The sequence below is a fragment of the Anomaloglossus baeobatrachus genome, chromosome 2 (genome assembly GCF_048569485.1).
Source record: "Anomaloglossus baeobatrachus isolate aAnoBae1 chromosome 2, aAnoBae1.hap1, whole genome shotgun sequence".
NCBI lineage: Eukaryota > Metazoa > Chordata > Amphibia > Anura > Aromobatidae > Anomaloglossus > Anomaloglossus baeobatrachus.
The window spans coordinates 410,205,188-410,233,010 of NC_134354.1; the positions used below are offsets into that span (position 1 = coordinate 410,205,188).

At 45.3% G+C, this 27,823-nt stretch overlaps 1 protein-coding gene across 3 annotated transcripts in view; it reads left to right on the plus strand.

Moving 5' to 3' along the window:
• NFYC (nuclear transcription factor Y subunit gamma) overlaps nt 1–24,443 on the plus strand; it is a 97,547-nt gene extending 73,104 nt beyond the window's left edge. For all 3 annotated transcript variants that reach the window (XM_075336122.1, XM_075336123.1, XM_075336121.1), the window contains exons 5-10: nt 2,090–2,185; nt 14,543–14,716; nt 15,977–16,135; nt 18,738–18,845; nt 23,491–23,550; nt 23,637–24,443. In XM_075336122.1, the coding sequence (XP_075192237.1) occupies nt 2,090–2,185; nt 14,543–14,716; nt 15,977–16,135; nt 18,738–18,845; nt 23,491–23,550; nt 23,637–23,756 (717 nt within the window). In that variant the 3' untranslated portion in view covers nt 23,757–24,443. The remainder of the gene's footprint in view (nt 1–2,089; nt 2,186–14,542; nt 14,717–15,976; nt 16,136–18,737; nt 18,846–23,490; nt 23,551–23,636) is intronic.
• The last annotated feature ends 3,380 nt before the right edge of the window (nt 24,444–27,823 follow it).

The following is a 27,823-nucleotide window of genomic DNA, read 5'->3' on the forward strand; positions in this document are numbered from 1 at the left end:
TTCTGAATAAACCTCCATAATCAGAGCTATGGTCCAGCCACTGATGTTATGCTCCAAACCAGGCATGAGTAGTCAGTGATTTCCAACTTCTCTATTTTTTTTTTTTTTAAGCTGTGACTTCATTAATGGTGGGTATACTATCAAATGTTGTTCCACTTTTTATTAACCGCTACCTCCGGAGTCCATCGCTATTACGGTCTGCCTCTCACTGACATCCTCACAATTCTGACTAGCCGGCTTGTGCTATGCGCCATGTAGGAGCCAGAAGTCAATTTTGCAATGAAAGCCTATGGAGCCTTATTGTGAGGCTTTCACTGGAAGACTTCCAGGTCTCTGGGGCCTTAGAATAAGTAGAATGTAATATTTATTTGCTAGGAATTTAGAAATGCTATGAAGGGAGATTATACAATACTAAGAAGAGGTAGTAGTGGTTAGTTTTTTTAAAGTGGAGTCAGCACATTTCTAATAACTCCACAATCCTGTTGCAAACTGCATGTTCGGAAAAAACAAAATGACTGTATCTAGAAGGACTAGGTTTTTTGCAGTCCCGTCATATGTGCACTCCCCAAGACACGGTTAGCCTACTTATTGGCAAGGCCAATCTACAACACTGTACGTCCTTGAACTCTTAGGCTATGTGCCCACGCTAGAATGTCCCTGCGGATTTTTTTGCCTGAAAATCCGCGACTTTCGCGGCAAATCCGCACCCGCGGATTTGCCGCGAATTTACCGCGGATTTTGATGCGGATTTCATTTTTTTTTTTTTTTCCCCCCATTCAAAACCAAAAATCCGGACCAAATCTGCACCAAACAATTGACATGCTGCAGATTTTTCCGGATCAAAATCCGCAGCGGAAAAATCCGCAGCATGGGCACAGCATTTCCAAAATGCCATTGAAATGGCTTGGAAGTGCTGCTGCTGCAGATTTTCGGGAAATCCGCGGCAAAATCCGCGCAAAAGCCGCAGCGTGGGCACATAGCCTTAGGCTAGTTTCACACTTGCATTGAACGGTATCCGTTGCATTGCGTTGTGTGACGGATGCAACGGATGTGTTGCATATAGTGGCGCAACAGATGCAACGGATGCTGCAAAACAACGGAATCCGTTTTTGATTTTTTTTTTTTTTATTTTTCAGTTTTACCGGCGGCAGATTATTGTGAACGATCAGCTGATCACTCCCAGTAGCCGGCCGCCGGGTGATCAGCTGATCGCTCCCAGTAGCCGGCCGCCGGGTGATCAGCTGTTCGCTCCCTGCAGCCGGCCGCCGGGTGATCAGCTGTTCGCTCCCTGCAGCCGGCCGCCGGGTGATCAGCTGTTCGCTCCCTGCAGCCGGCCGCCGGGTGATCAGCTGTTCGCTCCCTGCAGCCGGCCGCCGGGTGATCAGCTGTTCGCTCCCTGCAGCCGGCCGCCGGGTGATCAGCTGATCGCTCTCTGCAGCCGGCCGCCGGGTGATCAGCTGATCGCTCTCTGCAGCCGGCCGCCGGGTGATCAGCTGATCGCTCTCTGCAGCCGGCCGCCGGGTGATCAGCTGATCGCTCTCTGCAGCCGGCCGCCGGGTGATCAGCTGATCGCTCTCTGCAGCCGGCCGCCGGGTGATCAGCTGATCGCTCTCTGCAGCCGGCCGCCGGGTGATCAGCTGATCGCTCTCTGCAGCCGGCGCTCGGGCATGCCGGCGGCCGGTCGCTCAGCTGAGCGCTGTCACTTGCCGACGGCCGGGCATGCCGGCGGCCGGTCGCTCAGCTGAGCGTTCGGCCACTGTGAGCCAAAATAACGTTTGTGATTTATAAAAAAAAAAAGAGCATGCGTAGTCAAATCCAAAGGATTCAGCTGCTCAAAACAACGTTATATGCTGCGTTCCTCCCACTGGGTGGAAGCAACGGAGCGTCGCCCAGCGGAAGCAACGCAGGTCCTTTTGGTACAATCCGTCAACCATACAAGTCTATGGGAAACAGCGGAATCCGTTAACGGATTCCGCTGTTTTCCAAAAGGGCGGATTGTAACGGAAGGAAAACAACGCAAGTGTGAAAGTACCCTTACCAAGAATAATATAAAACATATATTTATTTTTTTTATATTTTGTCTTCTCAGAGGAACGACATTGCTATGGCAATTACAAAATTTGACCAGTTTGATTTCCTTATTGACATCGTACCCCGAGATGAGCTGAAACCTCCAAAACGTCAGGTAGGTCTCTACAGGCTCCATCTTCTGCACACACAACAGCTATGCACTGCAGTGCTTCCACACTCGGGTGAGAATTGTGGGATATGGTATTACTTTCTGCCATCATGTTCACTTGCCTCCCAAGCCATGGGATTATACATGGAATGCAACAGTAAGTCAGTTCCTGCGTATCCTCAAAGAAGCAAAACTAGGGTGGAATAGAACGAAAGGAAATGTCAGAGCCAGTCTCACAGCCATGTGTTTTATGATTAAAGGGACTTTATCTGCACATACCTAGTGATCAAACTAAGACCAGCATCTTTTAGATATTGGAGTCTTTTTTTTTTTTTTTTTTTTTTTTTTTGGGGGGGGGGGGGGGGGAGGGGCTCAGTCTCCTCTTGTTTTATTATGACGAAAGCTGCATTTTCCTAGCTCCTGGACGTATCAGATTGGCCATGTATTTCCAACCTTTCTTCCTTGATTGACAGCGTTTGGTTTAGTAGCCAGCATGGTCTCCTGAAATGCTCCTAGCACAGATTCGTCTTTCAGCAGTCCCCTCTTTGCATTCTGTGTTTTACATTGGTGCTGGAAGCACGTAAACGATATATTCATGGAGACACGGACTGGTTCCTTCTTAGACAAATTATGTCAATGAAGGAAGACTGGTGAAGATGCACAAAAAGGAGGTGGAAAGGTGCACTTACTCTCTATGCGTTTCTATTTTGAGAAAAACAATTTTGTCCTTGGTCGTTTTTTTTTTTTTCTTTTGATACTTCTTAAATTGGTAAGCAATCACATGTTGCAAATGGATATTTCTTCATCGTTCCTTATGGGAGACCCAGACCATGGGTGTATAGCTTCTGCCTCCGGAGGACACACAAAGTACTACACTAAAAAGTGTAGCTCCTCCCTCTGAGCATATACACCCCCTGGATGACCACATCTAGCCAGTTCAATGCTTTGTGTTCAGGAGGTCACACACACATGCATTCTCATCTGATTTTGATTTCAAAGAGTTGGAAGAAAAGCGGGTCCAAGCTGGACTCCCGGCAAGTCCCTTCTCACCCCACTGTGTCGGCGGTGCTGTTAAGGTTGATTTACAAGGCTGGAGCCTTACATGCCGCGCTTCTTCACCATCCCTCGGGCTCTGGCTTGAAGTGGGAGCCATCACGGTTCTCTCTGCTTTGCAGGAGACCGGTCTCCATCCGCAGCCCTCTCAGGACCCTGCGGGACGGAGCGCTCACCCCTCAGGGACCTGGCCCTGCGTCTCATAAGCTAAGTATTGAGACGTTATTGAAAGGTCCCTTGTGCATTTATTGTGGGGAGAGTGTGTTATGTCACTGTGCTGTGATTTCCGGCCGGTTCTCTGGTTTTCTCCTGAGAACCGCGCCGAGGGTGCCTGCTCGTTGGCCGCATGAGAAAATTTAGGCCCCGGCTTCGGCTGCGGCCTAGTTTCGTTTTCACTGCCCCTGCATGTCAGTCATGCAGGGGGACAGTGCGGCGCCGCCCACCGGCCGTTCAGCTCGGGGGAGGACACTCCTCTCTGAGGAGATGTTTCCCTCCCCTGTATATCCCCTTGGCCCTCCGGTTCCCGCTCTTGGACTAAACCCCGCCCCCCTCTTCACTCCGGCGCCATTTTATCAGCGTTTACACACTGATCGGCGCTGGCTGCTGCAGCTCTGCATCTGTCTGGGGGTCCAAGCTGTGGAATCCGGAGGGCACACAAAACGGTCTGGTAAGCCACAACCTCTGGTTGTGGGCTTTATTATACACTCTCTGGGGGTCATTCTGAAGGAGTGTGTTCTTTACTGCAGAGCCTCCACCTCAGCAGCATGTCTCTCACTAGGAGCAAGGCTGCAAGGCTTTACTCTATATGCACTGCATGTCAGCTCATACTGCCTGAACCGAGCACATATCCACATTGTGATGCCTGCTCTAACATGGTGGTGCCTCAGCCTGGAGTCTCCCCAGGGGTCCCTCCGGCTGCTCCGGCCCTGGTGGCTGAACCCCCGGCTTGGGTAGCATCGTTTTCTAAAGCTATCTCGCAGTCCTTTGCCGACTCCATGGGACAGCTGTTCCGGACTCTGCTGACCATGCATCAGCCCCCTTCTCAGGGCGCCTCTGCTGGTCCGACTCGCTCTACAGAGCTCACAGAGGATTTTTCATCTGTTCCCGGACCCCGTCCTCCTAAACGGAGACGCAGGGACTCTTCTCCTTCCTCGTCCCAGGGCTCTGATTCACGAGCTGAATTGCAGGGCGAGGAGGATGCCTTTACTGTGGGCTCGGACGCTACCTCTATGTACCCCATTGATTTATCTGAAGGGGATGCGGATGTTAGTGACTTGATTGCGTCCATTAATTCCGTACTGGACCTCAATCCACCAGTGTCAGAGGAACAAGCCTCTCTGGTAGAAAAACACCACTTTACCTCTCCTAAGAGAGCAAGGAGTATGTTTTTTAACCACTCCAGTTTTCAGGCCACTGTGACCAAGCCCAGGGCCTGTCCTGACAAACGCTTCCCAAAGCGTAGTTCTGATGAACGTTTTCCCTTTCCACCAGAGGTGGTCAAGGAGTGGGCTCATTCACCAAAGGTAGATCCTCCGGTGTCTAGACTCTCAGCCCAGACAGTTGTATCTGTGGCCGATGGCACCTCACTTAAGGATCCCACTGACCGCCAGGTTGACCTTCTGGCCAAATCTGTATATGAGGCGGCAGGGGCCTCGTTCTCGCCGTCTTTTGCAGCGGTGTGGGCTCTTAAGGCCGTCTCTGCTTCTCTGGAGGAGATGCATTCCCTCACCAGGGACTCTATGCCCGAAATGGTTGCCTTAACTTCCCAGGCTTCGGCTTTTTCATCCTATGCCATGTCTGCCATTCTGGAGGCTTCTCACCGCACGGCGGTGGCTTCCGCTAATTCCCTCGCGATCCGCAGGATCTTGTGGCTTCGAGAGTGGAAAGCAGACGCTTCTTCTAAGTACCTTGCTGGGCTCACCTTTGCTGGGTCCCGGCTGTTCGGTGAACAACTGGATGAAATTATTAAGGAAGCTACTGGCGGGAAGAGTACTTCCTTGCCACAAACTAAAACCAGGAAACCTGTCCAGGGCAGGAACCAGTCGAGGTTTCGTTCCTTTCGTTCCTCTAACTGGTCATCCTCTAAGCCCTCAGCCTCGTCCACTAACTCGGCAAAGGATCGAAAACCCAGCTGGCGCACGAAGCCGCGTCCTCAGAAGAGCGGAGGAGCCGCTGCCACTAAGGCAGCCTCCTCTTGACTATCTGGCTGCGCCAGCAACGTCCTTAGTCGGTGGCAGGCTCTCCCACTTTGGCGACGTGTGGTTCCAACACGTCTCCGATCAGTGGGTGCGGGATATCATCTCCCACGGCTACAGGATAGAATTTTCTTCCAGCCCGCCAAACAGATTTTTTCTGTCCACTCCCCCCTGCTCCAAAGCCGCCGCCTTCTCTCAGGCCGTGGCTTCCTTGCAGGCCAACGGAGTAATTGTACCGGTTCCCGCCCGGGAACGGTTCAGAGGTTTCTACTCAAACCTCTTCCTAGTCCCCAAAAAGGACGGTTCCTTCCGGCCCATCCTGGATCTCAAGCTTCTCAACAAGCATGTTCAGGTGCGGCACTTTCGCATGGAATCTCTGCGATCGGTCATTGCCTAAATGACCCAAGGAGATTTTCTAGCATCCATCGACATCAGAGATGCCTATCTGCATGTGCCAATTGCAGTTTCACACCAGCGTTGGCTACGTTTTGCAATCTGAGAGGAACATTTCCAATTCGTGGCTCTCCCCTTCGGGTTAGCCACGGCCCCTCGTGTATTCACCAAGGTCATGGCAGCAGTGGTTGCGGTTCTGCACCTCCAGGGGTTGGCAGTGATTCCTTACCTGGACGACCTTCTAGTCAAGGCTTCATCCAGTGCAGACTGTCAGCGGAGTGTCTCACTCACTCTCGCCACGCTTGTTCAATTCGGGTGGCTTGTCAATCTGCCCAAGTCCACTCTGACACCGACCCAGAAACTTGCGTACCTAGGGATGCAATTCGAGACTCTGCCGGCAGTTGTGAAGCTGCCCTTAGTCAAACAGCAGTCCCTTCATCTGGCGGTACGCTCTTTGCTGAGGCCCCGCCGTAATTCCATCAGGCACCTCATGCAGGTGCTGGGTCAGATGGTGGCGTCAATGGAAGCGGTTCCCTTTGCCCAGTTCCATCTGCGTCCTCTGCAGCTGGACATCCTCCGCTGTTGGGACAAGCGGACCTCTTCCTTGCACAGGCTAGTGGCTCTGTCGCCACAGACCAGGAGCTCTCTTCAGTGGTGGCTTCGGGCCCTCTCTCTGTCCCAGGGACGCTCCTTTCTGGCCCCGTCCTGGGTGATTCTCACCACGGACGCCAGTCTATCCGGCTGGGGAGCAGTGTTTCTCCACCACCGAGCACAGGGCACTTGGACTCCGTCCGAATCAGCCCTCTCGATCAATGTGCTGGAAATCAGAGCTGTGCTCCTAGCTCTCGTAGCCTTTCACCACCTGTTGGCGGGCAAGCACATTCGAGTCCAGTCAGACAACGCGACAGCAGTTGCCTACATCAATCACCAGGGCGGGACTCGCAGCCGCCTAGCAATGTTGGAAGTTCAACGTATCCTTCAGTGGACGGAGGACTCCAAGTCCACCATATCCGCAGTCCACATCCCAGGCGTAGAAAACTGGGAGGCAGATTATCTCAGCCGTCAAACCGTGGACAGCGGCGAGTGGGCCCTGCATCCGGCAGTGTTCTGGTCAATCTGCCGCAAGTGGGGCACTCCGGAAGTGGATCTAATGGCATCCCGGCACAACAACAAGGTCCCGGTTTACGTGGCTCGCTCCCACGATCCTCAGGCCTTGGCGGCGGACGCGCTGGTTCAGGATTGGTCCCAGTTCCGTCTGGCCTACGTGTTTCCCCCTCTAGCTCTCTTGCCCAGAGTCCTGAGCAAGATCAGAATGGAGGGCCGTCGGGTCATAATCATTGTTCCAGACTGGCCCAGGCGAGCTTGGTACCCAGACCTGCTCCGTCTGTCCGTAGAGGTGCCGTGGCATCTCCCGGACCACCCAGACCTTCTCTCACAAGGTCCGTTTTTCCGCCAGAATTCTGCGGCTCTCAGATTGACGGCGTGGCTCTTGAGTCCTGGATCCTGACGGCTTCAGGCATTCCTTCCGAGGTCATCTCCACTATGACTCAGGCTCGGAAGTCTTCCTCGGCCAGGATTTACCACAGGACTTGGAGAATTTTCCTCTCCTGGTGTCGCTCTTCCGGCCATGCTCCTTGGCCGTTTTCCTTGCCGACCATCCTGTCCTTTCTACAGTCCGGTCTGCAGCTAGGACTATCCCTCAATTCCCTCAAGGGACAGGTCTCTGCTCTGTCAGTGTTGTTCCAGCGGCGTATCGCCCGACTGGCCCAGGTGCGCACCTTCATGCAGGGCGCATCTCACATCATTCCGCCTTACCGGCGGCCTTTGGATCCCTGGGACCTCAACCTGGTCCTCACGGCCTTACAGAAACCCCCCTTTGAACCTCTTAGGGAGGTTTCTTTGTTTCGTCTTTCACAGAAAGTGGTCTCTCTGGTGGCCATAACTTCTCTCAGGAGAGTCTCTGATTTGGCTGCGCTCTCTTCGGAGTCACCCTTTTTGGTTTTTCACCAAGACAAGGTGGTTCTCCGTCCGACTCCGGACTTTCTCCCTAAGGTGGTGTCTCCTTTCCACCTTAACCAGGACATTTCATTGCCTTCCCTTTGTCCGGCCCCTGTGCATCGCTTTGAGAAAGCGTTGCATACTTTAGATTTGGTGCGGGCGCTCCGGATCTGTGTCACGCACCGCTGCCCTTAGGCGGTGCACCTCTCTTTTTGTGCTGACCACAGGTCAGCGCAAGGGTCTCTCGGCTTCTAAACCGACCCTAGCTCGTTGGATTAGGTCGGCCATATCCGATGCCTACCAATGTTCTCAGGTGCCCCCCCCCGCCGGGGATTAGGGCGCACTCGACCAGAGCTGTCGGTGCCTCCTGGGCTTTCAGGCACCAGGCTACGACTCAGCAGGTCTGTCAGGCTGCCACTTGGTCTAGTCTGCACACCTTTTCGAAGCACTACCAAGTGCATGCTCATGCTTCGGCAGATGCGAGCTTGGGCAGACGCATCCTTCAGGCGGCTGTCGCCCATTTGTGAAGTTAGGTTTTGCCTACTTCTCAGTTTCTGTTTATTTCCCACCCATGGACTGCTTTGAGACGTCCCATGGTCTGGGTCTCCCATAAGGAACGATGAAGAAAAAGAGAATTTTGTTTACTTACCGTAAATTCTTTTTCTTATAGTTCCGACATGGGAGACCCAGCACCCTCCCTGTTGCCTGTTGGCAGTTCTTGTTCCGTGTGTTTTCACCAGCTGTTGTTGTAGACAGAGGTTCCGGTTATTTCGGGTTTTACTCTATCTCTACTTGTGGGTGGATGTCCTCCTTCAGCTTTTGCACTAAACTGGCTAGATGTGGTCATCCAGGGGGTGTATATGCTCGGAGGGAGGAGCTACACTTTTTAGTGTAGTACTTTGTGTGTCCTCCGAAGGCAGAAGCTATACACCCATGGTCTGGGTCTCCCATGTCGGAACTATAAGAAAAAGAATTTACGGTAAGTAAACAAAATTCTCTTTATTGCTAATGTCATGTGGATCAATATGTTCCTGAATAAGTGGAACATTGTTAGTATCTGCATCTCTAGCTTGCCATGTCTTGCTTTCATAAAGTAGAATTAGACTCCAAAATTGCAAATGGAACATAGCGACACCCCAAAAGACTAGGTGCCACAATTGGTTTACTACGGTTTTCTTATACTAGAAATGGAGCCATACATCCACATCTGTAAAAATATCAAAATTCTTTATTGAACATATATGCAGGACAAAACGATTAAAAAACAGTTTAGGGTGCAAAGTGCAGAGAATCGAACAATTGCGGAAACCACATTTTCAGATAGTACAATGGGAGGAGAGAATATCTCCACTGGGCTACGTGTAATTAATGAAATGTAATTCTATACATATAACCGATTGTAGATGGCACATGGATCGCAAAGAACGAGCAGAACCCATATAATGTCACAGAACATCCATATGCGGGCATGGAGTATATATAATATATTAAGGTAAAGGACACAGTATAGAAATAATTAAACCATGTCCACCCAATGGATGAATTCTATATCAAAATTGGGTTCAAGGCTCGTACATGCAACTCATATGTACCAACAAAGTGTGGTATGCAATCACATAGCAGCAGATCTAAAATAGCATAGGTGAATAGAACAGCACAATAGATATCACCATAATGATGTACCAGTGCGGTGAAAGATATGCAAACTCACTGCAGTAGTTCTAAGTCAGCATAAGTAAATATAACAGCACAAATAGTGTCTTTGCAATGGTATGTCAGTGTGGCAAAAGATTATGATGCTAGTTGATCAAAAACAACACTCGCCCATGTTACACCCAGTCTGAGAATGTGGGTTCCTGTGCCCCTATGCGCATTTCGCGTAGGCTTCCTTGGGGGGGGGTGTTTATGTTTACCTCCTGTCCACAGTTTCATATATATCCAGTTACCGCCTCAAGTCAGCTGAAATCACTAATTGCGCGCATGCGCGTTAGAATCCTGCTGTGTCAGGCAGAGCACACCGATGCCATCAAGCAGATTACGGGTAGAGGGAAATCCCTCGTGACGTCCTTTACCCGGAGATTCGCTGTATTGCAAGCACTGGTAATGCCTACCCGACGGGATCCACCATGCATGCGTGAGCCGGCGTCATATTGAAGACCAAAGAATTATGCATCATAGAGATGTACTGTGCAGGGCTGTGGAGTCGGAGTCGTGGAGTCTTAGTCGGAGCTCATTTTGGTGGAGTCGGAGTCTGTATAAAATGCACCGACTCCGACTCCTAAAATATATAATAAATTGGGGACAGTAGTGCAATGCAGAATGTGCTGAATATTTAACTAAATAATATTTAGTATAATGCTTATATTTAAGTGAAAAATGTATTGTAGCACAATGTGAACATTAGACATTTAATTATTTTTATGATACAATAATCAAGATATTTAGAACATAAAATATATTTATTGGAATACAACTTTAGAACACAAAAAACTAATAAATTGTAAATATGTATTACAATATGTAATATATATATACACAAGATATATATGTAATCTACTGTATATTACATATTTACAATTTTTTTTGTGTTCTAAAGTTGTATTCCAATAAATATATTTTATGTTCTATCCAAATATCTTGATTATTGTATCATAAAAATTATTAAATGTCTGATGCTCACATACACATGTTCATGTATTACAATAAATTTTTCACCTAACTATAAGCAATATATGTAGGAGTCGAAGGTTTGGTTTACCGACTCCACAGCCCTGGTACTGTGCACTTTGCACCCTAAACTGTTTTTTAATCGTTTTGTCTTGCATATATGTTCAATAAAGAATTTTGATATTTTTTCAAATGTGGATGTATGGCTCCATTCCTTGTATAGGTTAAAAATGTTTAGGGGAGCCTTTCCCAGAAAACCCTATGGTTTATTAAGGTCTAGTCCCTGGTCTACACTTTCAAATCCAGGAATTGACTATAGCCGTTGTCGGATATGTGTTCTGTTGGTTTTCTTATACTGTCAGTTTATGCCACGTCCGGTTTCAGCACCATGTTATCCCCAGGCAGTCTTAGCTGCTGTAAACATCCTTGACTGGAAGCTATGAAATTATGGAAAAAAGCTTTCAGTCGGATGTTTACAGCTGTTGGCTGCTGCACTCCTCTCTGCCAAGGTCAATGGGCATTCCTGGACCCAGCTACTTATCCATGGGCCCAGGGAAGTCACAAAAAACATTTGATACTCCTGGACAATGTTGATTATTTTGTAATTTTGACTTTCATTCCCCAATGATCTCCTAGAATCCACATCTAGTGTGAGGAGCCACATGACTGCTGTTGCCAGTCAGCGGCCATGTTTATACATTTGGTCAGTCCGTTATGGAGAAATCAGAGTTTCAATTGATATACAAATGGGGCTGTTGATCTAAAGCCTCTGTCACTCCAGCTCCTTTACCTGCACAGTATTTCTTCCTCCTGCTTGACTGACAGCCTACAAATACTGTGTAATTCAAGTAAAGGAGCCATCAGTCAAGAAGCAGTACGCAGCTCTGGGTGGGGTATAGAGCTGGAGTGACAGCTTCAAAACTACAGCTTCATTCATAGCAGCTCAAATGCTGATTTATCAGGAACCGGTACAGACTTGCTATGTAAAGGGATTACTGGTCTTGTCTTTTGAGAGCGCTACACAGACATATAGTTTGTAATGGAATTGGGGTGAAATCCTGCTGATAGATTCCCTTTAAAGCTACTTGATAATACACATTTCATGACATAACCCAGCATATAGGAGCATTGTTCAGCTATTTTTTTTTTTCTTTCTTTTATATTACAGCAATGGTTTATTATTATTATTATTATTATTATTATTATTATTATTATTATTATTATTAATAATAAATATAGCGCCATTTATTCCATGGTGCTTTAAAAGTGAAAGAGGGTATACGTACAACAATCCTTAACAGTACAAAACAGACTGGTATAGGAGGAGAGAGGACCCTGCTCGCGAGGACTCAGTCTACAAGGAATGGGTGATAATACAATAGGTGAGGACAGAGCTGGTTGCGCAGTGGTGTACTGGACTGAGTTATTGTAGGTTGTAGGCTTGTTGGAAGAGGTGGGTCTTCAGGTTCTTCTTGAAGCTTTCTACGGTAGGGGAGAGTCTGATATGCTGAGGTAGAGCATTCCAAAGTATGGGGGAGACACTGGAGAAATCTTGTATGCGATTGTGGGAAGAGGAGATAAGAGAGGAGTAAAGGAGATCTTGTGAGGATCTGAGGTTGTGTGCAGGTAGGTACTGGGAGATGTAAGGAGGTGACAGGTTTGTGGATGGCTTTGTATGTCATGGTTAAAGTTTTGAACTGGAGTCATTGGGCGATGGGAAGCCAGTGAAGGGATTGGCAGAGTGGTGAGGCTGGGGAATAGCGAGGGGAGAGGTGGATTAAGCGGGTCACAGAGTTTGGGATAGATTGGAGGGGTGCAAGAGTGTTGGAAGGGAGGCCAGAGAGCAGGAGGTTGCAGTAGTCGAGGCAGGAGATGATTAGGGCATGCACTAGTGTTTTTGCTGAGCTTCCATGCTGATGACATAAGGTATATATTTTTAGTGAATTATCAGACAATCTTCACTAGAAGCCTGTACCAATTCTACCGGCATGATGATGACCAATTCTATCAGCAAAACTCTGAGAACATGCCAGGATAGCTTACAGCAGGTTTCTCAGTGTGTGAGACAGCTCTGATCTCCTGGTCTAACCTGCTGGGTGTGCGTCAGTATAGAGCAAGTGAGAGTGCAACGGAGTTTACCTGTGTCACATTACAAACCCTTCTATCAGCTCTCCTCATAGTACTGTCAGATTTGCTGTAGTGCTTCTCCACCCACACTTCCACCCTAGAGATCACCGTGCAAAATGTCAGTATCCCACTTATGTCTGTTAGGCTCCACTTGTAATGTCTCTGCAGTGAGATCAGATCGGGGTATCCTTACACCTCACACAGGAGTAGTCCAGATCAGGTTGGTTGGTTACTTGTCTGAGAGAGATGACCGCCCTGAACTCACTGCAGAGTGATGACAAGTTGCTTGAGCACAGCAGACATGTGATTACATCTGACACAGAGATGCCTGCTCTAAGCTATGGTGGGGTGATCGTCTCTTCTTTGTGTTGGTCAGCATCATACACGGAAAAGTACACAACTCCAGTGAAAACTAAGAACACTCACTGCAAAAAACCCAAACCTCACTAGGTACCAAATACTCTAATATCTGCGCAACCCAGAGGGCGAAACAGTCTTATTCTGCTTTGCAGCCACTGTTGCAACTGGTGCCCAGTTCATCATGAAATATTTGGTGAAAGCTCCGCTTTAATATAATTGCTGTTTCCTAGCGTGTGATTATACCATCTCCTATATGCCTTACCTGTCATAGTTTAAGGCAAAAAAACACCAACCCTTTAGTATAATAGCTACCTTTTCTGCATCCTTCATGCAGCCAACCTTCTTCCGGCAGTGAGACTTTGATAATAATTGGTGTGTAGCATCCCTTACATCTTGCCACTTTTTTCTGAATAACCTGACAAGACACAATGGGGACCTTTTATGAGAAATGTTTGGCTTGTTGCCAGATGAGCGGATGAGAGAAAAGGTAACGGATGTATCAAATCTTTGTTCTCTTGGAGAAAGCATGTTGTAAGGTTTTCCTGGAGCTGGGAAGAAAGCTGTGTGCAGGGTCTGTAAACATCCTACACTCTCAGCTGTGGATATGATGTGGCTGGGAGAAGGGTGTTTACTCCCCCCGCCATGGAAAAGCCAGCCGATAGAAATGTGGAAGATGCCTTTCACTACAAACTAGCCATTATGAGTACATCTCATCATAATACATGCACAAAGTTTAAAGGGAACCTGTTATTAGATTCATACTTTACGGCATTTCATATAATATTCCTCATAACCATCTATGACGATATAGGTCTACGGATGCCCCACAAGGGGAACAATCCATAGCCAGCACCTACGCCATGGCATCAATAGAAAACGGGAGTACAATATAGTGCAAAATCTCACAAATATTTATGAAGCAATGCAAATTACAAAAAACACACAAGGAAAAAATTGCCATGATTAAAAATGACATTAAAAACAGAATGGAAAGGGAGAGTAACCCCGGAGTATGGGGACAACTATGGTATCAAAATGTACAGGCACCCATATGCCAAAGACGGAAAGTTGGTATAGCACAATAAACAAGTGCAGAACCAATATTTATACAAATGCCCCAGACTGGAGAAGACCGTATACAACCTAAACGGCATGTTAGTCATAAAGCCTCAAGAAAAAAGTGCACACAGTGTCAGATAGGCATGTAAATCACACTGTCCAGAGGGTATATATCACAACACATATGGTAAAGTGCTAAGTGCAAGAGAAATTTGCCCCAAATCAGGGGATGCCCCCTTGAAAATGCCCCCAGACCATCCGGGGCATAGAAAACCTAGTTGGAGTCTGCATCGTTTCTCCCTTCACCACTGTAGTTGATTGACAGGACTTTCCCTATGTACACACATGGAAGAGTGCAGCCAATCACCAGGAACACAGCTGGGAGAAGCCACTTGGGGGCTTGCATCAGACCATTTACATAACATGTGAGAAGACAGTACAGGTCCTTTTTTCAGTTAATTGCTCATATGTGATATTAAGTTGGTGTTTTGTTTTTTTTTGTACGTATTAGGAAGAGGTTCGGCAAGCCGTGACTCCAGCAGAACCTGTCCAGTACTACTTTACATTAGCTCAACAACCGACAGCAGTGCAAGTACAGGGGCAAGCAGCTGGCCAGCAGACTGCTACATCCACGGCTACCCTCCAGCCTGGCCAGATTATTATTGCTCAGCCACAACAAGGACAGGTAAGATGTATTTCATTACACATACATGTGTTCGCTTCCTCACTTACCCTTATTCATTTTGAAAGGATGTTGGAATTGAGACCATGGATGACTTGAATGTAATGGGTATTACATGTCTTATAGACTAGTATTCACAGTTGCTATTTTAAATACACCGGGGCAAGTGGAATGCGATAAACATATATTCCACTCGGACCAATGTTATCCTATGGGGCCGCTCCCATGAACGTGTTTTTTTTTTTCCCTCAGCCCTAATTGGACTGAAAAAACAATCGCAGCATGCTGTGGGTCAAGACCGTTAGAAGCTAATGACCCCCGTGTCTGTCATTACGATCTTCCTGTGAATGCCAACTGCGAGCCGGAATTCTTAGGGGACTGTAATTTCTGCTGTACATAGCAGTGCTGATGTATTGCTCTATATAGCAAAGGCGATCAGACACGGCAAATAAAACGGAGCAAGTGGAATGTGATATTGTAACACATTCCACTCGGACCAATGTTACTCTATGGGGTTGCTCCCATGTGGAAGTTTTCCTCTGTCCTAATGGAACCGAGAAAACAATCGCAGCATGCTGCAGGTGGAATCAGATTAGTTTTCACTTGCACCCATTCAAGTCTATGGGTGTGAGAGAAACATCGCACTGCACTCTCATTACAACGAAGTGCAGTATGATATACACATCAGCTGATAATGGAGGAAATAGGGAGATAAGTCCCTCCCTCCCCACCACAGCTGTGCTCAGATCGCAGCACAGTCACATGACACCTGACTCACACTCGCAGCAGAGCGGGACCAGGGGTCATTAGCATAACGTATCCTATGCTCTCGCATCTGATGCTAGATGCCCGTGTGTCCTTAGCCTAATAGTTACATGTTGATCCCCCACTTTTCCCTTGCACTAGGTTTTTACAAATCTTCCCTAGTGAATGTTGTACATATAACTCTATGCAAATACGGGGCTTATATGGAGCTACATGTCGACTTTGGATGCGACATAGATCGTGCCACAGCAGAGTAGTGCAGATTAATGGGGTTGCATTGTGACCCCCTAAGTTCAGTGACAAGCAGGTTGCAAGACGTTACTGTCAGTTTTTTTTTTTTTCTTGTATTTTCCTTGTTGCTGTACAGATTCACCTGCATTCTATGTCAATGTAGCAATGGCACATAGCAATCTTTCACATGACCTGTTTTGAAGCCATAAATGCAGAGTAGTCACAGCCTTATGCTCCCTTTTTTCTTTTTGTGTGTTTCCCGTACAGAGTGCACCAGTGACAATGCAGGTGGGAGAAGGTCAGCAAGTGCAGATTGTCCAGGCCCAGCCACAAGGTCAGACCCAGCAAGGACAAAGTGGAACAGGACAAACCATGCAAGTTATGCAGCAGATAATCACCAATACAGGAGAGATCCAGCAGATCCCGGTATGCATGACTACTACTATCTGCTTTACTTACAGCTTGTCTTGTTAGTTGCAAATTCCCAAGGTTTATGTTTTTTTGTTTTCTGTATTAAAACCAGCAAATGCTTTGCATGAGAAAGGTTCACTTACAGTTAAGGTAATCGTAGGTTAAACATTTATTCTATTTGAAACTCTATGGCCCTGCGGCATTGACCATAGTCTTGATGAGGGTGTGCATGGTGGAGTCACAGATGGCGCAGTCATTAAGGACATGTTCTCACAATTTGTACACTATGTCCTGGACTTCTCCTGTGGAAACGCGAGTGTTTTCCACAGGAGAAAGCCGTGTCCGTGCCCAAGATCAGGGTTCTGGGCGCTGTGGAATTTCGCAGTGTTCTCCCCTCTGAGATCACGTGCGTCTCTGCATCATAAATTGACATGCTGAGGCTCAGAAAGCCTTGCCACATGTCAGGTTATGCTGCACGGAAAAAAAGCACAGTGGCCATGGGAGTTCTAAACTTCCCATTCACTGTGATTGTACTGCACAACGCAGCATTATGGATGCAGCGAAAACGTTGCTATTACTGATTGTGGGTATGTATGCGAAGAGATGCACGCTTTTTAATTATTGATGGGCAACCCCGCAGATATCCAGAATCGGCTGGTCCATCCGGATTTTTTTTTTTTAAATAAAACCGTTTTGGACCTGAATTCAGAAAATTTGGTTGGACACCGATCCGGATAGAAGTCTATGGGACCCGACTATTGTGCTTTAAAATGGTAGTATAAGTGGCTAGGGAAATTAGAGCAGGTGCGTTACACTTACTGAGTCTCCTGCACGGTGATAACAATACTTCCGGGGATGCTTATTACCCTCATATATATTCACTACTTCCACCGCTCACCAGGAGTCCCGGCATCTGATTGTTTGCAGTCAGACTACGCCCTCCACCCCGTTTGACAGTGTGTCTGACTGCCTGCAATCACAGGCGCTGTGTGTGTTCGTATTGTGGTGTAAAAAAAAAAAAAATTGGCTTAGGGTCCCCCCAGCTAGGTGCTTATCTTGGCTCTGTAGCAAAATAAAAAGGACCCATGTGGCTTTTATTTATTTTATTTATTTATTTTCTTTTAAAATAAATAATTTGAAAGTTGTGTGCAATTTCCTCCCCGCCCCCCCCAAATTTGAATCCCAGCAATGATAAAGCTGACAGCTGGGGGCTGGTATTCTCAGGCTGGGGAGGCCCCTGTTTTTTGGGTCACCCAGCTTAAAAAATAGCCTGCAGCAACCCAGAGTTGTTGCATCTATTAGATTAATCCCGGCACTTTACCCAGCTCATCCTGATTGCTCTGATGCAGTGGCAATTGGGGTAATATAAGGGATTAATGATAGCTCACAGCTGCCACTAAGCCTTAGACTAGTAATGGCAGGCATCGGAGACACCCCCCATTACTAACACCATATGTAAAAAGAAATAAATACAAATGCCCAAAAGAAAAATCCTTTATTTGAAATAGAAAAAATACAGAACATGCCTTCTTTCTTCAATTAATAAACCCCAAACGCCCAGTTCTGACGTAATCAACACGAGATACTATGACGATCCTGGCTCTGCTTCATACTAAAGTCAGAGCGTGTGGGCACAGAACATGAACGCCCGCTGCAGGCAGAGACTTACTTAGCCGCAGCTGTGAGCAGTGACGTCAATTAGTTCATGTGCGGTCTCAGCTTGAGGTTCCCACGGTGCCCCACCTGTGATATGTGACCTCATTGAACTTGGTGACCTCACCTCTGGCCAGTCAGAAGTTACTGTCACAAGTTGGTGTTGCAGAACCGGAGTAGCATCGGTACAAGGCGAATATATGACAGGTGGCATTACATATATAATGCAACTCCAGCGCTGACAAAAAAAAAACCCTGCCGGAGTGCTGCTTTCAAGGTCAGAATATTTATGGTGAGACATACAGATTTGAACCTGTACTGATACCCTCTCCTGGAGAGCACAGGAATAAGACTGTAAAGAATTTCATATTTTGTATATTTGTAGATGAAGTGCTTGATGCTCATGTTGGAGGCCATATCAGGTGACTAACCCGTTGCCCATAGGCTATAATGGCATTTGTTTAATAAATGCATCATGGTATTATTCAGAAGGAGCAACTTTTTATGATTGTAACACATTTATTCGGAGTTTCTTCCCACGTAGCAAGTAATCCGGTCTGACTTGAGTCAGTCCACTTGCCTTACAAGTGATGCCAACTACTGGTGCTAGCATGTCTTGTAATGGTCACATGGTATTATGCATTACCTGAGAACCTGTGGGTTCTAGCTGTGCGTGCGCTGATTGGCTGAAAATCAAACATTCTATGTTATGCCTCATTCACACCTCGGTATATGTGAGTAGTATTTGTATGCCAAAAAGCAGCATTGGCTCCAAAACACAGAACAGGAGTGCCTTTCCATTATTGTTTCTCAATAGGATCCACTGATGAAAAAATACTGAGCTGTATATAAAGTCTTAGAGAATGCTCACGCCATCGAAGGCATTGAAGCTGTGTTGTTTTTCATACATGTATCACATAATGCTCATTGTTGGTTTCTAATTACCATTGCTTCTGTTTTGCAGGTGCAGCTGAACACAGGGCAGCTTCAGTACATACGTCTTGCTCAGCCTGTGTCCGGAACACAGGTTGTGCAGGGTCAGATTCAGACCTTAACAGCCAATGCACAGCAGGTAACATTGGGGAGCAGGTAGAATGAAAATTTTCAATCTGGGTTTTAATTTCTATTTTGGATTATTCCTATGCTGTGGGTCAGAAAAATACGAACTTCAGAGCAGATTAACTTTTGTAATGCATCGTATTTGTGTTTTAGACACTTCCTCACCCAGCTTGACAAGGGAATGGGAGTGGAATCTAGGTGACTTTTTTTTTTTTTTTTTCTTGTGGTGCTTCATAGAGAGGACATAATGGGTAGGGCTTTGACACGTTCGCTAACACTTAGAAAGAAGTATTGATGAAAAGGTAGAAGTGACTTTTCAGTGACATTCTGCACCCCAGACTTTATATAGTTTTCCAGGAGACCATTCACTCTGGGAACAAAACGCTAACATTAAGACTAATGTGTTATACACTATGTTGTAGTGAATTGTTTAAAATTAAAATAATTTGGTGCATTTTACACTCTTAAGGCCAAAAAATAAAATGTGGGCCCAATGCAACAAGGCTGCAGACACTTTCTTTGTCACCCATGTATCACTGAGAATCTTGTACCTGCAGTTAGTGTGGGGACTATATTATCAGCCCTAGTATGGACAGAGCAAAGTCCTACAATGTGCTGGCACCTATTAACCCAGAAGTGAAGTTTGTGACGACACATGTGCAGTTGTTACGCTCCAGGTAGAAGTCGTCTGAATACACACGTGAGACACGTGTTCAGACCAAGGGGCGTCTGACGTATGACAAAAAAAACACCACAAACAAAGGGGGAGACCATAACAGTTAGCCCTGGCGCTAGTGAACTGGATAGATGGGACACCTCTTTCACTCTCCTGCAGTTGTTCCTACTTTCCTAGACAGCCTCTATATACAGGTTCTTGCAACCGATTACCGAGCTGCATACCTGTGCCCCTAAGGGACCTTGTAGACACCCTGGCTAGAGTGTTGGAGGGTGAGGATCACTAGTCCCACCGCTACACTAATACAACACAGGGGTAGGTAAGAAAAACGGGAGACAGACACAAAAAGGATAAAGATCAATACCTCAGCAGAACCTTCCACCAAGGTAGCCAATATGCAAATGAATTGTATCCTCAGCAAGCATTGCTAGGAAAACTCCACAACTTAAACCTAAAGAGTTAATAAAAAAAAATGTGCCCATCTGCACGGACTGTGCCATATGCCAGAAATATATAGGGTATTATGCAGGGGAAGTTCATGGCTTAGATACAGGTCGATGAACTATAGTAAGTTTTTAGGCTATGTTCATATGTTGTGTTTTTGCATAAGAAAACGCATCAGAAACCACTGCAAATTAAAAGTTGCTTTTTACAGTACCTGCAAAACTTTTTAGATTTCAGAAATCTCTGCTTTTTTTTTTTTTTTTTTTTTTCCTGACTGAGTTTTTGAAAAAAAGCTTCATGCCAATTCTTTCAGCATTTTGCAGCGCTTTTTCATCATAGAAATCAATGAGTGCAGGAAAAAAAGCAACCACTGTGTTTATGCTGCTTTGTTCTGCTGAATGAAACTAACTTTATTCATGAAAAACTCTGTGCATGATTTTGGGAAATCTCATCCACCATGCAGCTACTGTAATGGGCATTGGATTTTCTGGCCTGTGTGCCCCTGTCTACCATAGTCCATACCACTTCTCATTATTTTCATTACTTCTCCCACTGACTAATTAAACCACTGTTGGTACTTCTAATTACTAGCTACTACAATGGTAGCTAAGTAATGAATGAAGTAATGATTAACAAGTGAAAGTGAAATGTAAGTTTAGATGCCTCACAAGCTATATTCAAAAATTAGTAACAAAATTACTATGTAATAGAACTACTGTATTTTTCGGACCATAAGACGCACTTTTTTCCCCCCAAATGTTGGGGGAAAGTGGGGGGGGGGGGTGCGTCTTATGGTCTGAAATGTGGCTGTGGGGAATGAGGGTGCTGCGGTGGAGCGGGTCATCGGGGGCACGAGCAGGCTGCAGCAGTACCTGCCGTGACCACGTGGGCCCGCTCATTACATATGCACGCCCATCCTCCCACCCATCTCTCAGCGGTGAAGCCGGCGCTGACAGGTGGGCGGGGGGGTGCACGCATAATTAGCAGCCGGTCCACATGATCACCCCTGGCAACTACAGCCTGGAGTGATCATGTGCGGCTGTATTCACTGCCTCCCGTGCATCATTATCAGCGCGGGGTGCAGTGAATCAGTGTACTCACCCGTCAGTGTGTGGAGCCGTCCCCCTGCAGCATTGTGATGTCTTCCTGTCTGTGCCGGTCAGCTGATCTGTGTAGAGAGCGGTGAGCACAGCGATGATGTAATCGCTGTGCGCGCCGCTAGTGTCCACACACATCAGCTGACCGGCGCAGACAGGAAGACATCGCGATGCTGCAGACAACTGTGACGGCTCCTCTCAGCGGCGCTGCAGCTGAGAAAGAGAGGAAAATGATCGATGCTGCAGGGAGTGAGGGAAGGTGAGTATAAACGTTTATTATTTTTTTTTTTTTTTTTTTGTGTGCCACAGGATACAGGCCATATAGCAGGATGAGGGGTATATAGCAGGATGGATGGGGGTATATGAGCAGGATCTTATACAAGGCAGGAGGATCGTTACCAGAATGGGGTACCTTAGTAGAGAATTTGGGGACATTACCCCCTTAATAGTGTCAGCAGCAGATCCTCGCCCCATAAGTGTGTCATGACCACATTTTTTAGTTAAAATTTTATTTTCCTCCTCTAAAATCAGGGTGCGTCTTATGGTCAGGTGCGTCTTATAGTCTGAAAAATACGGTAATAACTAAAAAAAAATATATAAAATTTTAGACAATACACATAAGGGAGTATACTCAGTATGATTGCCCCTTAGGCTAGAACACTAACCATAAAACACAAAAAAAAAAAAAAAAAACTGAGCTGAGCTGTAACAAATGTTCAATAAACATGCAACATTACAAGCATGTGAATTGCAGCCTCAAGACTAGAAAAAAACCAAGGAGAAAAATTGTAGGAAAAATACCCTGACTATAAATAAATAAATTGCAAGTGCTTAATAACAGGGTACTTAGTATAAACATTTTTGCAAAAAGGTAAGAAGCTGTCTCACCTCGTCACGGTGTACCCATCTGAGACAGTCCCTAACCTACTAAAGTTAAAAACATATTCTGTACCTGACTTGTGTCATGTCCAAACTTCAATATGAATGGTAAAGTGGTCAGCTGGGTCCCAGATTAAATACACAGCAAAAAGTGAGACGCAGGTAATTGTTCAGCCTCAGTATCAGGAGGGCTGCACCCCCAACTTGCATTAAAGCAAGATAACAGACATAAAACACAAAAAAAAAACAAAACTGAGCTGAGCTGTAACAAATGTTCAATAAACATGCAACATTACAAGCATGTGAATTGCAGCCTCAAGACTAGAAAAAAACCAAGGAGAAAAATTGTAGGAAAAATACCCTGACTATAAATAAATAAATTGCAAGTGCTTAATAACAGGGTACTTAGTATATACATTTTTGCAAAAAGGTAAGAAGCTGTCTCACCTCGTCACGGTGTACCCATCTGAGACAGTCCCTAACCTACTAAAGTTAAAAACATATTCTGTACCTGACTTGTGTCATGTCCAAACTTCAATATGAATGGTAAAGTGGTCAGCTGGGTCCCAGATTAAATACACAGCAAAAAGTGAGACGCAGGTAATTGTTCAGCCTCAGTATCAGGAGGGCTGCACCCCCAACTTGCATTAAAGCAAGATAACAGACATAAAACACAAAAAAAAAAAAAAACTGAGCTGAGCTGTAACAAATGTTCAATAAACATGCAACATTACAAGCATGTGAATTGCAGCCTCAAGACTAGAAAAAAACCAAGGAGAAAAATTGTAGGAATGGGTACACCGTGACGAGGTGAGACAGCTTCTTACCTTTTTGCAAAAATGTATATACTAAGTACCCTGTTATTAAGCACTTGCAATTTATTTATTTATAGTCAGGGTATTTTTCCTACAATTTTTCTCCTTGGTTTTTTTCTAGAACACTAACCATGCTGTGAAATATGTTAAATGGTAATGTTCCACTAATTTGAATTAAAATAAAGCTGAGCTTTTTTTGTTTTAAGCCAAATCCCTAAACTGTCTGTCTGAACTTTATTAGCAAAACTGAGAGGTCTCACAATTTATAGTCTTCCTTACACAGACAAGACATCTTAGTCACACAAGACTAACTTCATTTAAATTTATAACCAAAAAAATGAAAAATGTGATGATAAACATTAAAAGCGTTTAAGGGCAAGACTACATGGTTTATTTTTTCACAACTGTGATCAGCCGCAGGGTCTCACCATTGGCAAGGCTGACGAGTGACTCTGCATCACCTGGCACGGTGCACACTCCTGATAGGAGCGAGTCGGCTGCATGTATTTCTATGCAGCTGAGACGCTCCTGTCCGGAGGGCAGCAATCTGTGCCGGGTGATGCCGATTCGAGACATGCGCAAGTGACCCTAATAAGTAAACTTTGAGGTCAAATTTGATGTTGCATGCAAAATCTTATATATCATTCCAAATCATGTGTTAAGATGATGTTTTAATACATTGTTATTAAAAGTAACTGTTCACACATCCGCGGCACAAGACTGAAGTGTTTTGCTTTTTTATTTTAGCTAGCGCAAGCAGAGGTGCAGCAAGGTCAACAGCAATTCAGCCAGTTCACTGATGGACAGGTAACCTCCACAATGGCTTGTAAAGCTTATTAAATAATCTTTGGCCCAATTGTGGCTTTTTATGATGCCTATTTTCTGTTTTCCAGCAATTATATCAGATCCAGCAAGTTACTATGCCTGCTGGTCAGGATATTACACAGCCTTTGTTCATCCAGTCAAGCGGCCAAGCAGCTGATGGACAAGCCACACAAGTCACCGGAGACTGATGAAATGATCTGGACATGAAGGGGCAATGGGACAGCGCACGGGCCTTCACATGGATAGACTGGTGCATTCTATGAGCTCAGAACATTAGGAGTCTGCAGTTTGCTTTGTTTTTCTGAAGGTGGAACATTTTCTCCTGCAGGATATATGTTCAAATATTCAGATCTGAAAATCACTGTAGCATGCACCAAAGAAGGATGACGGTTGTACCCAGCAACCCTGCAACAAAGAACGTCACAAGCTCAATGCACTTGTGTATTTTTACTAGTTGTCTTGTTCACACTGTACAGTAATAATTTTAACATGCCATTGGGGTCCACACGGCATCCCTCTTGTAAGGGCTAGTGTTATCTGCCTCTGCAACATATATTACTGAAGTTTGCCCCTGCTTCAGAATTGTAGCCTTTCCTAGATTATTCTTTGTCCCTCTCCACAATTCTGTTATATATGTGGATATATATATATATAACAGAGGGAAAGGCAGTTTATTTAACCCCTTTTGGCTTCCTTCCCTGTTCAGGCTTCCTACCCTGTTCAGTTGTTTGTGATTTGAAATTGGTAAATGTGAACAGGGGGTTGAATGTTATAAATATATATATATATTTTTTTTTCCTTTTTCAGTTTTGTGCTAGTCTGAATTGAATGCATGTGAATCCTTTGCACAGACAGCAATAAAGTTTCTTTTTAGATACTGTCTTTTTCTGTTTATTCCTAAATGTAGACACACATCCGAAAATAGGCTATTAGTCCTAATATAAGCATTATGTCAACTATGCGTTTTACAACACAACACATACAAAGATTGTGCGGCTTTGTAAACCCATTACTTTGCTTGTCCTGTTGTCTTCTCACCGTGTTTCAGTGTCTGGAAAGTGTGTAGATCAATCATCTCGTCCTTCCTGAGAGCATATCAGTAGGTCGTCCTTTTTATCCTCTATAGAGACAGGAAAAGACACAAAAGGTTTAAGGCTATGTGCGCACTTTGCATTTTTACCTGCGTTTTGACCTGCAGCGTTTTCATGCCAAAATGCATGCGTTTTGATTTTCAAGCAAAGTCTATGGGAAATGGGGATTTCTGGTGCACACTTTGCTGTTCAAAACGCTCCGTTTAATTTGCACATTTTTGGGCAAAAACTCAGCGTTCAAAGAAGCAGCATGTCAATTGTTTTTGCCATTTGGGCTGCGTTTTGCTAACATTGAAGTCAATGAGAAGATGCAAAACGCAAGCAACATCAAAATTCCAGCGTTTTACCTGCTTTTTAGCGGCAGAAAATGTGTTTTAGACAACAAACGCATGCGTTTATGACCTCAAAATAATGGAATGATATTTCCCTTTACACACACATAGTCCGACAATTAAATTAATGAAACATTAATTTATTGTTATTTTAGCCATAAATAGTATAAAACCGCTATAATTATATTAAATATAACTATTTTCGTTATGATTTAAATAATTATATTTTTCTTTTTTTTTTACCTTTTTTCATATTGTTTGTATGTTAAAACTTTATTTAGTAGTGTCTTTGTAATCAAAACACATCTGTCTTTATGCAATGAAAAAGCATGTAAAAAAACGCGGTAAATACACAAACGTATTTATAGCGTTTTGATTGTCAAAAGTAACTTTGGCAAAAGCAATTTCTGCCAGAGGTTGCGTTTTAGAACTGCAACTACCTCGACGCAAAGTGCGCACATAGCCTAAAGGTCCCTCCCACACCTACCCATCAGTGTTTTGTTTTTTGGTTTTTTTTGGGTTTTTTTCTCCTGTCCCTATGAGGGAAGACACATGAGAGGGTGCTTATGCATGAAGTTTACCTTGGGAACTAGGCCAGGAAGGATCGGGAGGTTTCTTCTCATTCATACTGTCAAGAGGTCTGTGGCCAACACCTTTTGAAGAACAGTCCCTCAGCTTAAATTAGTTGGCCGATTCCCTCCATGGAGGGCTCTTGGCTTCCTTCACAAGCCTCCAGGCATGACTTCTGGTGACACATGCTTGAGTGCTTTCCAGTGTGGAACACTCTTGCAGTTTACAGAAGAGATGCATGAGATCTGCAGGATGGTCTGTATTCCACCATGGACTGCAGGGAAAGTCAGGGATGGCTCACCAGGGGCGCGGTGGCATGAAGGCAAAGCAATAAAAAAAATTACTATTTTTGGTTATTATTTGGTAGTGCTGCTGTTAGGACTATAAAGGGCTCTGCCCGTTCAGATGTGCTCTCAGAGAAAACCCGAGTACAGGCAAGTCTGTTGGGTGACAGGATTAACCCCTGTCTTCAGTATATTTAGCATTTCCTATCTTATTTATTTTTAGCAAAGAGGATCCTCTGCTGGACCTGTCACAGTAGCTAAATGAGAAACCTGGATGCTTTGAGGGAAAACTAAAAGATATGCTACTTGTATTTACGGGAGGCATATTAAAACAACTGTGCAGACTGCATTTCCAAAATCATAAATAATGATCAATCCTCCTTTTTGGCAGACCTAAGGTTCATGATAAAGGAAGAGGTGCAAGCTACAGTTTCCAATCTGTTTTCCCCTCAATCGGCACAATTATTTCCCATCATAAGAGGCCAAGATTCTAAATGGCATTAAGTTCCTAGTAGGATGAACAATAATCCTATTCTGACCAAGAGGAGGAAGGGGAAATAACTGCAGCCCTCTCAGAAGAGGGGAAGAAAATAATTTTTCTCCAAAAAATACGGATGAGCTTTTACGAGCAGTCAGGAGCACCATGAAGGTTCAGGAAATGTGAAAGATGAGATGTTTGGGGGGCCTCAAGACAGAGGAATAGGGTATTTCATGTAAACTGCTATATCTTCGTGTTATGCTTATGGAGCAATGGGAAGATGCGGAAAAGAAATTGATTATGCCAAGGACCTTTTTTAGGATCCGTCTCCCATTTAAACCTGAAGACGTTAAACTTTGGGAGGAAATCCCAATTATTGATGATGCAGTGGCTAGGGTAGCAAAAAATACTTCAATCCCATTTGAAGACTCCTCAAGTCTTAGAGACCCTATGAATAGAAAGGCAGACTAGCTGCTGAAACAAGCCTGGGAAGCCTCCGTGGTTATAGTAAGAGAAAATATAGCGCCCACTTCGGTAGCTAGATCTATGCCCTTGTGGATCAATGGCCAGGAGAACTACTTGATCGACATCTAGAGAGACCATATTGAACTCCCTCCTCCTATCGCTGAAAATGGCGACTGGTTTCATGGTTGATACATCAGCAGAGTCTGTCAGATTTGCTGCGAGGAATAATGCCCTTTCTAATTCAACTTGTCAAGCAATCTGGCTGAAAATCTGGTATGGTGACAACCATTCCAGAATAAACTATGCTTTTTCCCCTTCTCGGGTTTGAGTGTTTGGACCAGTCTTGGATGAGATCTTAGAGGACATTGGCTAGCAAGAGGGGTTTTCCACAAGGAAAAACCAAGGATATTTTAATCCTCTTGTAGGTCCTACCCTTCTCAGAGACAGGAATATTAGGGGAATGGGAAATCCGACAAGTGGAGGTAGAGGTTCCCTGTTTGGTTCAGGTCCAGGCATAGGAAGACAATGATACTAGAGGTATAAGCGGGAGGTTTTTTTTTTTCTTTCTATAAAATATAATTTATTTATTTTTTTTAAGAATGGCAGGATATATCTCTAAATTAAGGGGTGCCTTAAAGGGGTACAAGATAGAATTTACCCAATTTCCACAAGAAAGGTTCCTGCTAACTCCTCAGTCCTTGGGCACCCTTCAATGATTCTGGATAGACGTAGGGAATTTAATAAAATCTGAAGCCATAACTACCGTTCCCCACGGAGAAAGATTCCTTGGTCATTACTCTAGCCCAGACCTGGGCAAGGGGCGGCCCGCGGGCCACATCCGGCCCGCCTACTCTCTGTGACCGGCCCCCCTGGTTCAGGGCGTCCTTGCTGGCCGGTCAGTGATGAGGGCAATCTGACCTGTTGTCCGGAGCTCCAGGCTCCGGTAGGCCTGTGGTCAGATTGCCCTCATCACACGCTGCGTGCCTGGCAAGGAGCGATCATGCAGCTCCGCCCAGTCAGTGCAGGCAACAGAAC